The sequence below is a fragment of the Schistocerca piceifrons genome, chromosome X (assembly GCF_021461385.2).
Source record: "Schistocerca piceifrons isolate TAMUIC-IGC-003096 chromosome X, iqSchPice1.1, whole genome shotgun sequence".
Classification (NCBI taxonomy): domain Eukaryota; kingdom Metazoa; phylum Arthropoda; class Insecta; order Orthoptera; family Acrididae; genus Schistocerca; species Schistocerca piceifrons.
Window position 1 is genome coordinate 865,569,455 of NC_060149.1, and position 12,699 is coordinate 865,582,153.

The window sequence follows — 12,699 nt, forward strand, 5'->3', positions numbered from 1 at the left end:
GAAAACTTTAGGTTCATTGCGGTGCTCTCTTGCACTGCAGCATTACTTTGCTGGACGCTATGCGCTGCGCTTATAAGCATGTTCCAGCGATCATACGGGTGCACACGTTTTTTAATAAACGTTGCTGTGTAGATATTGTTCTATTAACGAAACGTATTAGACGCCCCTTGTATTATTCAGAAGAATCTATGTTTGTTGTAAAAGTGTGAATTCCGTGACATGGCGCCTCAAACCGTTCGGCCACTCCGCGTGGCTGTGTTTCTGGATGTACTATAAATTTTCTTACCTAGCAATTCTATGTTCAGAGTATATTACATTGTTTATTGCTAGCTGCGTACCTGTGTTAAAACAATATACTTGAATTTAAATAATAATCTGTGAATGAACAATAATAACAGTAAACTTGTGACGTGTAAGATCACATCACCTCACTAATTTAGTTCTAAATCGTTTACTATAACAAGAAATAGAATAATGCACACAGTAAAAAATGTGCATATACACTCCTGGAAACGGAAAAAAGAACACATTGACACCGGTGTGTCAGACCCACCATACTTGCTCCGGACACTGCGAGAGGGCCGTACAAGCAATGATCACACGCACGGCACAGCGGACACACCAGGAACCGCGGTGTTGGCCGTCGAATGGCGCTAGCTGCGCAGCATTTTTGCACCGCCGCCGTCAGTGTCAGCCAGTTTGCCGTGGCATACGGAGCTCCATCGCAGTCTTTAACACTGGTAGCATGCCGCGACAGCGTGGACGTGAACCGTATGTGCAGTTGACGGACTTTGAGCGAGGGCGTATAGTGGGCATGCGGGTGGCCGGGTGGACGTACCGCCGAATTGCTCAACACGTGGGGCGTGAGGTCTCCACATTACATCGATGTTGTCGCCAGTGGTCGGCGGAAGGTGCACGTGCCCGTCGACCTGGGACCGGACCGCAGCGACGCACGGATGCACGCCAAGACCGTAGGATCCTACGCAGTGCCGTAGGGGACCGCACCGCCACTTCCCAGCAAATTAGGGACACTGTTGCTCCTGGGGTATCGGCGAGGACCATTCGCAACCGTCTCCATGAAGCTGGGCTACGGTCCCGCACACCGTTAGGCCGTCTTCCCCTCACGCCCCAACATCGTGCAGCCCGCCTCCAGTGGTGTCGCGACAGGCGTGAATGGAGGGACGAATGGAGACGTGTCGTTTTCAGCGATGAGAGTCGCTTCTGCCTTGGTGCCAATGATGGTCGTATGCGTGTTTGGCGCCGTGCAGGTGAGCGCCACAATCAGGACTGCATACGACCGAGGCACACAGGGCCAACACCCGGCATCATGGTGTGGGGAGCGATCTCCTACACTGGCCGCACACCACTGGTGATCGTCGAGGGGACACAATAGTGCACGGTACATCCAAACCGTCATCGAACCCATCGTTCTACCATTCCTAGACCGGCAAGGGAACTTGCTGTTCCAACAGGACAATGCACGTCCGCATGTATCCCGTGCCACCCAACGTGCTCTAGAAGGTGTAAGTCAACTACCCTGGCCAGCAAGATCTCCGGATCTGTCCCCAATTGAGCATGTTTGGGACTGGATGAAGCGTCGTCTCACGCGGTCTGCACGTCCAGCACGAAAGCTGGTCCAACTGAGGCGCCAGGTGGAAATGGCATGGCAAGCCGTTCCACAGGACTACATCCAGCATCTCTACGATCGTCTCCATGGGAGAATAGCAGCCTGCATTGCTGCGAAAGGTGGATATACACTGTACTAGTGCCGACATTGTGCATGCTCTGTTGCCTGTGTCTATGTGCCTGTGGTTCTGTCAGTGTGATCATGTGATGTATCTGACCCCAGGAATGTGTCAATAAAGTTTCCCCTTCCTGGGACAATGAATTCACTGTGTTCTTATTTCAATTTCCAGGAGTGTATTTGTGACTGGTCCCAATGAAACGAAGCAGTAATAAAATATTAGGTATTCGAATGCGAAATTACTTGCACTGCATTCCACGTAAAACATTGCGGAGGAGTTGGACTCTAGTATACGACAAACCTGGTTGCTATCTTGTTCGTGTCCAACCTGGGACTGAACGAAGTTCTTAACGTCGTTCTTAACAAAACCAAATTGGTTGATTAATGGTAATATCTGAGGTATTACAAGGGAGTAGTGTTACAAAAATGTTCAAATGTGTGTAAGATCCTATGGGACTTAACAGCTAAGGTCATCAGTCCCTAATCTTACGCACTACTTAACCTAACTTATCCTAAGGACAAACACACACACCCATGCCCGAGGGAGGACTCGAACCTCCGCCGGGACCAGCCGTACAGTCGATGACCGCAGTGCCTAAGACCACTCGGCTAAGCCCGCAGTAGTGTTACACGGCCGTTACGGTTTGTGATATACAGCGTGTTGCAAAAAGGTACGGCCAAACTTTCAGGAAACATTTCTCACACACAAAGAAAAAAAATATGTTATGTGGACATGTGTCCGGAAACGCTTACTTTCCATGTTAGAGCTCATTTTATTACTTCTCTTCAAATCACATTAATCATGGAATGGAAACACACAGCAATAGAACGTACCGGCGGGACTTCATACAATTTGTTACAGGAAATGTTCAAAATGTCCTCCGTTAGCAAGGATACATGCATCCACCCTCCGTCGCATGGAATCCCTGATGCGCTGATGCAGCCCTGGAGAATGGTGTATTGTATCACAGCCGTCCACAATTTGAGCACGAAGAGTCTCTACATTTGATACCGGGGTTGCGTAGACAAGAGCTTTCAAATGCCCCCCATAAATGAAAGTCAAGAGGGTTGAGGTCAGGAGAACGTGGAGGCCATGGAATTGGTCCGCCTCTACCAATCCATCGGTCACCGAATCTGTTGTTGAGAAGCGTACGAACACTTCGACTGAAATGTGCAGGAGCTCCATCGTGCATGAACCACATGTTGTGTCGTACTTGTAAAGGCACGTGTTCTAGCAGCACAGGTAGAGTATCCCGTATGAAATCATGATAACGTGCTCCATTGAACGTAGGTGGAAGAACATGGGGCCCAATCAAGACATCACCAACAATGCTGCCCAAACCTTCACAGAAAATCTGAGTTGATGACGTGATTCCACAAATGCGTGCGGATTCTCGTCAGCCCAGATATGTTGATTGTGAAAATTTACAATTTGATCACGTTGGAATGAAGCCTCATCCGTAAAGAGAACATTTGCACTGAAATGAGGATTGACACATTGTTGAATGAACCATTCGCAGAAGTGTACCCGTGGAGGCCAATCAGCTGCTGATAGTGCCTGCACACGCTGTACATGGTACGGAAACAACTGGTTCTCCCGTAGCACTCTCCATACAGTGACGTGGTCAACGTTACCTTGTACAGCAGCAACTTCTCTGACGCTGACATTAGGGTTATCGTCAACTGCACGAAGAATTGCCTCGTCCATTGGAGGTGTCCTCGTTGTTCTAGGTCTTCCCCAGTCGTGAGTCATAGGCTGAAATGTTCCGTGCTCCCTAAGACGCCGATGAATTGCTTCGAACGTCTTTCTGTCGGGACACCTTCGTTCTGGAAATCTGTCTCGATACAAACGTACCGCGCCACGGCTATTGCCCCGTGCTAATCCATACATCAAATGGGCATCTGCCAACTCCGCATTTGTAAACATTGCACTGACTGCAAAACCACGTTCGTGATGAACACTAACCTGTTGATGCTACGTACTGATGTGCTTGATGCTGGTACTGTAGAGCAATGAGTCGCATGTCAACAGAAGCACCGAAATCAACATTACCTTCCTTCATTTGGGCCAACTGGCGGTGAATCGAGGAAGTACAGTACATACTGATGAAATTAAATTAGCTCTAACATGGAAATTAAGCGTTTCCGGACACATGTCCACATAACATCTTTTCTTTATTTGTGTGTGAGGAATGTTTCCTGAAAGTTTGGCGGTACCTTTTTGTAACACCCTGTATACTAACGATTGTGGCTAGTGACGTTCGATGCTGCTGTCTGCAGGAAGCCTGCAACGGCAGGAGACTAGCGACCCGCAGCAACACGTACAGAGGAAACGATCACGACCAGAACTGGTGTTTACCTACAATCATTCTGGCCACGCGCCATTTGTGAATGAAACAGGGAAGGGGTGGCGGGGGGAGGGCTGGAATGACAAACTGTAGATAAAATAATCCGATAGTTTGGTGTGAAGTCTAAATTAGCGAAACTAATTCATGAACCACTTACAGGTACAGTGTCTAAGGTGAAAAGTTTGGGAGAAATATCTCAGCCCTTCGAAATAAAACACAGGTGTACGGCAAGATAATGGCCTATCATCAATTCTTTTCAGTTGTGCTTTAGGAAAAAAATAGTGAGAATTTGGAATGAAAAACTGATTGAAGATTTCAGCAATAAAATTGGGAAGAGGAAACCAAAATAATGGAATAAATTGTCTCGCATTTGTAGATGATTTTTCTATACTTTTTCGAAATGTGGCATCTGATGTAACACAATTAAATAATTTAGAAGAAACAGCCGGTAGGACCGACTTAAGAATTTCTGCAGAGACAGCCAGCTTTTTAGAAACATTAAAAATGCCCCGAAATTTCTGAAAACATATATTGGCCAAACAGAAAACATAAAAAAAATATTAATGTGTCTTTGGGGGGGATTAATCCAAGAAGATAGTTTGGACAAATTTTCTATATAGGAAAGCCAGCTTTTTAGAAACATTAAAAATGCCCCGAAATTTCTGAAAACATATATTGGCCAAACAGAAAACATAAAAAAAATATTAATGTGTCTTTGGGGGGGATTAATCCAAGAAGATAGTTTGGACAAATTTTCTATATAGGAAAGAATGCATTAAATGGGAAGGGCATATGATATAAATAAAGACTTGTACAACAAATACATAAAATGAGAATGGCATATGGTGAAACCAAAGACTTGTACAACAAAAAATTTCAGTCTAAAACTGAGTAATTAGTCATTACACTGCAACAGTGAAGCCAGTATGACTATAGCCAAGTGAATGTGTAGCATTAAACTATAATTTACATGAATTAGGAATTCTAGGAAGGTGAATCATTACGAAAATATTACGCCCACGAAAAACTATGAAAGAATGAAAATTACGTAGTAATTATATAATTTATCGAAACATAGGAAACATGTCAGAAGTAACGATAAAAAGAAGATTGTACTCTTTGGACATTTATATCGAATGCAAGACAGTAGATCAGTCAAAAAGAGCTTCAAATCTTGTGGGATAACATACCAATAACAAGATGGATCCCTTATATAAAACAGGATTTGGAAAAAAGGTATAAAAGCTGAAGGAACAACTGACAGAAGTGTTTTGTCAAAAAGTATTGAATATGCAAGGATTGCAAGGTAGAAGAGTGAGAAAAGCTGGTATGACATGTGTGCGTGTGTGGAAGAAAGAGCGTAGTGAACAGATGAAAGAGGACTGGAAGAAAAGAAGAGAACAACAAATACGGAATGAAAATTGCCTGGTGGTCCTTATTTGGGCCAGCCGAGAATAAGAAAATGACAGTGAGAACAAACGTACCCACGTTGACTTGTCGACTATAAATGAAGATATCGAAGTTACCAAACACCATAAAGTGTCACGATCTATCATTTTCCTCTCTCAAATATTTTCAAGAGCGTCACCTGCCATTGTATTCTGTGGAACTTGTGCTGCATTAGACAGTGTCGGTTTACTTCCATTATTGATGAAACGGAGCGTCTGTCACGTTGGTAGGTGTCAGACCACCACCAGTGCTACCACTACCACAGGAAGTGTATCGCAACGCTAAGTAGGACTTAAGTGAAAGTGTTGCGTATTCGTCCTCCCCTTGAATTCAAATGACCCTTCCGTTTGCTATCCACATCGCGTGCGTCTTCATTGTAGCGCGGGTACAACCCGTAAGTAGTAACCAGCACAGCTCGACAAATACTCGTACCAGTTTGCCGTATTTCAGTGCATCAGCAGAGAAAGGTAAACGAAGGAAGCACAGGGAATTAAATTTATCGACGTTTAAAGGGTGGAGAACCAGTTACGAATTTTGTATCTGATTATGCGAAAGAAAAAAAACGATCTCGTCGTACTGAATAACGAACCGTTTAGGAATCTCGAAGAACCTCATTTTTCTTCTCAAGCTCCCTGAAGCCACCATTTGGGTAAAGAGCTTTTATTTCTTCTACAAACTTAGATGGTTGACAAAATATTTGAAACATTATGTGAAAATTAATTACAAACGTGGCTACAACGACAATACTCTGTTATACTTCTGCGAAAGACTTTATGGACCTTTTTTTAGTAACTGGTCAATTTATTTTATGGAATATATTATGGTGAAGTGGTGTGAAACTACGGAGAACAGAGCTGGGCAGTCAAATAGTCCTAAAATTGATAAGTATTTCTCGTTGAAACTTATAATTCATAGGGGCAGTCAAACACTATTTTCATTGCTAAATAACTCTTCCTTAATAACGCTGTAACCGCATGTTTTGCAATCAGTTGTACAATAGCTTTCAAACCATCGATGACATAACGCTTCCTATCAGGTATCGAGCAGTTGTGGAGAGCCAAAAACATCTGAACATCGTTGTATAATCGAAACCGATTAACAAATAAAATACATAGCGATTGAGACTGTTTTAATATTGAGTTTCAATCGGTCCATTATGGCCTGGGGGACATCGGCTGGTACGTATTTCTTGATTCAAAGAACTGTACCAACAGCCGTATGTTTTGGTTTCTTTTATTTTATATCTCAAATGGTACCAGTTTCGGCAACTCAGTATTGCCATCTTCAGGCCCCATATGCTATTATCGTATTAACAATCTTATCGAATGGTGCCATGAAACTGGAATCGTAAATCCGATCGTTAATGAACAGATTCCTGTGAACGGGTGACACTGACTGAGCCTACATTTTTAACAATCATTTGCTGTGTTCCTCAGACACTAGGTCCAGAACTTATTAAGAGGAACAGGACGTGAAACGGAGCGACTTGAAGCGGGAGAGGCACCACAGGACATTTAATTTCCACTGTCTATACTTTTACAAATAAATTCATAAAACTTTGTCAGCATGCCCAGCAAGGATTCAGGATTGACACTCATAGCAGTGGAAGTTCAGAACGTAACAAAATAATTTTTTTTACATGTGAGATTTCATCATTTTTTCACTTACTATTGGCTGCATTTGTTGCTATAGGTACACTTTTCTTGATAAGTAAGAGAGATTCTTCGAGGAATGTTGTAGATCATACAAACCGTACTTACAGGTGTATGAAACTCTATAATTTATTTAATTCATGAAAAAATGAATGAGCTGGTACATTTTAAACTTCATGTTTAGAAAAAACTCAAATTTTATAGTTAATCATCTGAATTTTTACCACAGTTTTTAATAGATTTTCAGTTGAAAATCGTTGTAAGTCTCACAACATAGAGTTTTACGAAACAACATAGCCGGCCGAAGTGGCCGAGCGGTTCTAGGCGCTGCAGTCTGGAACCGCGCGACCACTACGGTCGCAGGTTCGAATCGTGCCCCGGGCATGGATGTGTGTCATGTCCTTAGGTTAGTTAGGTTTAATTAGTTCTAAGTTCTAGGGGACTGATGACCTCAGAAGTTAAGTCCCATAGTGCTCAGAGCCATTTGAACCGTTTTTGAAACAACATAAACAAGTATCGAATGACGGTGTACAGTGTGTCCTACCAAAAGACCTTTTTGTCCAGAAACGAACTAAAAAGAAGGTAGTAATGAGAGTGTGGTGTTGTGTGTTGCAGACAAGGAGCCGCAGATCGGACACCGGCCTGCCAACGTGCTGAAGGAGGAGCGCGTGCTGCTGGTGGCGTGGGAGCCGTACTTCTGCGTGCTGCTGCAGGACGAGCAGACGCTCACGGCCTACCGCAGCGAGGAGCTCTCGGTCAGCTCCTTTTTATATGTCCTCGCCTACTATAACTCACATTTTTGATTATTCACAATTTTTTCTTTTTGCTCTTATGCTGGTAGTTATTACGCAACTTAGATGTTTTATCGAAAGAGAAGAGATCTATAGTATACACTGGCGTAACAAAAGTCACGGCATTCCTCCCATTAAAGTGTCGGACCTCATTTTGCCCGGCGTAGCGCAGCAGCTCAACGTGACATCGACTCAACAAATCGTTCAAAGTCCCCTGCACAAATATTGAGCCACGCTGCCTCTATAACCGCCCACAGTTTCGAAATTGTTGCCGGTGCAGAATTTTGTACACGAACTGACCTCTCGATTATGTCTCATAAATGTTCTACGGGATAAGTGGCGGGCGATCTGGGTGGCTACATCATTCGCTCGAATTATCCAGTATGTTCTTTAAACCATTTGCGAACATTTTTGGCCCGGTGACATGGCGCATTGTCACTCATAAAAATTCCATCGTTGTTTGGCTGCAGATGGCCTCCAGGTAGCCGAACGTAGCCATTTCCAGTCAATAATCGGTTCAGTTGGACCAAAGCACCCAGCCCATTCCGTGCAAACACAGCCCACACCATTATGGAGACACCACCAGCTTGCGCAGTGCCTTGTTGACTACTCGGATCCACGGTTTCGTGGGGTTTGCGCCACACTCCAACCCTGTCATCAACTTGCCAAATAAAATCGGTACTCATCGGACCAGGCCACGGTTTCCCATTCATCTAGGGTCCATCTGATATAGTCACGAGCCCAGGAGAGGCGCTGCAGGCGATTCGTGCTGTTAGCAAAGGCACTCGCGTCGTCGTCTGCTGCCGTAACCAATTAACGCCAAATTTCGCCGTACTGTACTAACCGTCACGTTCGTTGTACGTCCAACATTGATTTCTGTGGTTATTTTACGCATTGTTGCTTGTCTGTTAGCGCTGACAACTCCACGCATACGCCGCTGCTGTCGGTCGTTAAGTGAAGGCTGTCGGCTACTGCGTTGTCTGCGATGAGAGTTAATGCCTGAAATTTTGTATTTCGGCACACTGTTGATACTGCGGATGTCGGAATATTGAATCCCCTAACGATTTCCGAAATAGAATGTCCCACGCGTCTAGCTGCAACAACCATTCCGCGCTCAAAGCTGTTAATTTCCGTATTGCGACCATAATCACGTCGGAAACCTTTTCACATGAATCAACCGAGTACAAATGACAGTTCCGCCAATGCACTGCCCTTTTATACCTTGTGTACGCGGTATTACCGCCATCTGTATATGTGCATGTCGCTGTCCCATGATTCTTGTGTTAAGTCCCATAGTGCTCAGAGCCAGCCATGGTTCTTGTCACCTCAGTGTATTATGTAAGGTAATGCAGTTATCCACCTGAAGGTTGATTTGAACTGCATTGTGCTTTATTAGACAAGCTGTATTGGAGGCGCTATTCCATTCCAGTCCTCCTACTTTTGAACAGATTAGCTGTAGGGGAACGTACAATTTCACATCAATCCAAACAACGATTCGTCTTGGCATTTTTCACACATACAAATGATTACCAGAGATAGAAGATACGATAAGTGACAGAAAAAATTCCTTGCACCGAATGACAATTGAACTCCCGACTCACAGATTTACAATTTGTCACTTACCCACTCAGCTGTATTATACATACTACGCTGATGAGCCAAAAAATTGTGCGATCGACTCACATACCTTCGTGCTTGATGTCCTCCGCGACGGCGATGGAATCTTACAGCAAGCCAGATTCGCGCTGCAGTGGTTTGTGGGACTTGATAGGGAAACCACTTTGTTGTCTTGGTGACCAAATTCGCCTGATTTGAATCTTATAAAACATGTTGGTCATCAGCTGGAGGGCAGTATAACAGCAATTCTACGTCTCATGGGTTCGACAATCCTTGGTAAGTTTCGGAAATTATGTGTGCAGAGGTCACACAATTCCTTGGTTGGTTGATTGATTTGGGGGAGGGGATCACACAACGTGTTCATCGGTCCCATCGGATGAGGGTAGGAAATCGGCCGTGCCCTTTTACTGGGACCGTCCCGGAATTGCCTGAAGCGATTTAGGAAAATCATAGAAAACTTAATTCAGTTTGTCTGGACGCGGGTTCGAACAGCCGTCCTCCCGAATGCGAATCCATTGTGCTAGCCACTGCGCCACGTCGCTCGGTCACACAAATCCCGTAAATAAGGGGCCAGTAGTTTCTGGCCGCGGAACTGGCGCCCGATAACATCTCATACGTGTTTTATAAGATTCAAATCAGGCGAATTTGGTCACCAAGACAACAAAGTGGTTTCCCTATCAAGTCCCACAAACCACTGCAGCGCGAATCTGGCTTGCTGTAAGATTCCACCGCCGTCGCGGAGGACATCAAGCACGAAGGTATGTGAGTCGATCGCAGTAACGTTCAAGCAGTACGTAGTTCTCGTAGTGTCTTCGATTATCCCCACGAGGTCCCAGGAGACTTCCCCCAATAGCATTACACTGACATCTTCCTGTGTCCGTGGCAGGGTGCGTGTTTCCAGCAGCCATTCGCGTGGATGACGGTGCATCCGAACGAGATCGTCCACCTTGTGCAACAAGAATCGTGACTTGTCCAACTAGGCGACAAGTTCTCACTGATCGACAGTCCAATCTCGATGATCCCGTACCCACAGTGATCTCCGTTGACTATTCCGTTGGCTCAAATTGGGAGCATTTGGGGGTCATCTGCTGCGGAGCACCGTGTTCAACAGTGTATCTGCTGTAGATCGCTGGCTGTACTGGTTTAGAGTGGGCAAGCCCCCGACCTGTAATATCTACTGTGATGGGACATTTATTATTATTATTTTTATCATTTGTTTGCTATTTTCTGTTTGTTATCTGTATAAAAGAACAGACCGAATGTTGCGCATGAATTGACATGAATAAAGCACATAATATTTTAACATAATTTCAAATGTATTACTAATACCAAAGAATTATGCCATTTAAGAGGGAAATCTACACAGAATAACTACATTAAAACAAAAAATAACTACAATAACTAAAAAAATCTGCATACTCACCTTTTGGCCGTCTGGCGCACGGATGTCGGTTCATCGGGAATCCAGAAGGCACACGTTACTAGTCTATTACACTATGCATGCAGCACAAATAATCAAACACCCCAAAAATATCAATCATTATGCCTATAATATACTTGTCGTCTGAAGCGTTCGCAGTATTCACTGCGTGATTTCTAGCATCCTCGGTGGAGTTCCGTTTCCCGAATTCGTGCTGCAGTGGGCTCATTCCTATTAACTATCTGTGGTCCCTCAGGTGGCAGCACAGCAATATTCCTGGGCTTTGGCTTGAGCATTTATCAAGTAATTCGGCCTGTAAGATTTCGGTTCTCTCGGGTTTTTGTCTGGGCGTGAGGCGTGGATGTCAATACCTTGTCGTCTACTTATCGTTTCACCGTGCAGCAGCCACTTCCCATAGATTCTCACCACAGGAGCTAGCCAACAGCCTATCGACTTCGCCATTTTCGAAATGCTCTTTCCGGGCACCGGACTAACAATTGACTCAAATGGCTCTGAGCACTATGGGACTTAACTTCTAAGGTCATCAGTCCCCTAGAACGTAGAACTACTTAAACCTAACTAACCTAAGGACAACACACACATCCATACCCGAGGCAGGATTCGAACCTGCGATCGTAGCGGTCACGCGGTTCCAGACTGTAGCGCCTAGAACCGCACGGCCACCCCGGACTAACAATTTACCCATTGTCAAAGTCGCTTTATTAGCGGGTTTCCCAGTTTGCAACGCGTATGATTGCTATAATGATTCCCCATTCGTCTCTGCTCAGCCTATACAGGGTGAGTAAGGAGGAAAGGTACATTGTGTGTATTGTGTATTAAACCGCGGACCTAGAAACGGCGGACAGGCTTCGTCCCGCAGTAGCCCTCAGTGGTTCACACCCCCACGACAGGACACAGCAGTCCAATCACCCCACCGCTGCCCCACACCGAACCCAGGGTTGTTGTGCGGTTCTGCTCCAGCGGACCCCCGCGGGAACGTCGCACACCAATGTTTGCGTGGTAGAGTAATTATGGTGTACGTGTACGTAGAAACGGTGTTCGAGCAGCAATCGCCGATACAGAGTAACTAAGGCGGAATAAGGGGGACCAGCCCACATTCGCCGAGATGGAAAACCGTCTTAAAAACCATCCACAGGCTGACCGGCACACCGGACCTCGACACTAATCCGCCAGGCGGATTCGCTCCGGGGACTAGCACGCCTTCCCGCCCGGGAACGAAAGTTACATGCTCTGAGGGGTGATAGTATTAGTGATTCTGAACAAAAAAAAAAAAAAAAAAAACCTTCATATGGAAATATGCCCTATTCCGAATGGTTTCCGAGATAGAACACATTTAATCTAGATTGTTAATTATTTTGCCTACTATTCAAATATTGTCATTGTCAGGACGCTTGTGCACTATCAAGTCGGGAAACAACCTCAGATCGGCGTACAAAAACTACGTAAGCTACAGCGTATGCACGTCGCACGAGATTTTCAATATTCTCGCACTCTCTTCACGCAAACTTTTCGTTCTACGCAAAAAATGAATAGGACCATTTTGTAGATAATTTAATGTTGTCTTTAATGCGACAGGTTGCGGTTTTCGAGTAACAAGGAAAATGTACAAAAGTGATAATAAATTTGTACTATCTCGGAAACAATTCGGAATAGGACA

The 12,699-nt window shown here is 44.8% G+C and overlaps 1 protein-coding gene across 1 annotated transcript in view; it reads left to right on the plus strand.

Moving 5' to 3' along the window:
• LOC124722744 (ras GTPase-activating protein raskol) overlaps positions 1-12,699 on the plus strand; it is a 696,613-nt gene that overhangs the window by 123,742 nt on the left and 560,172 nt on the right. Inside the window, exon 3 of the mRNA XM_047247885.1 lies at positions 7,809-7,948. Within this exon, the coding sequence (XP_047103841.1) occupies positions 7,809-7,948 (140 nt within the window). The remainder of the gene's footprint in view (positions 1-7,808; positions 7,949-12,699) is intronic.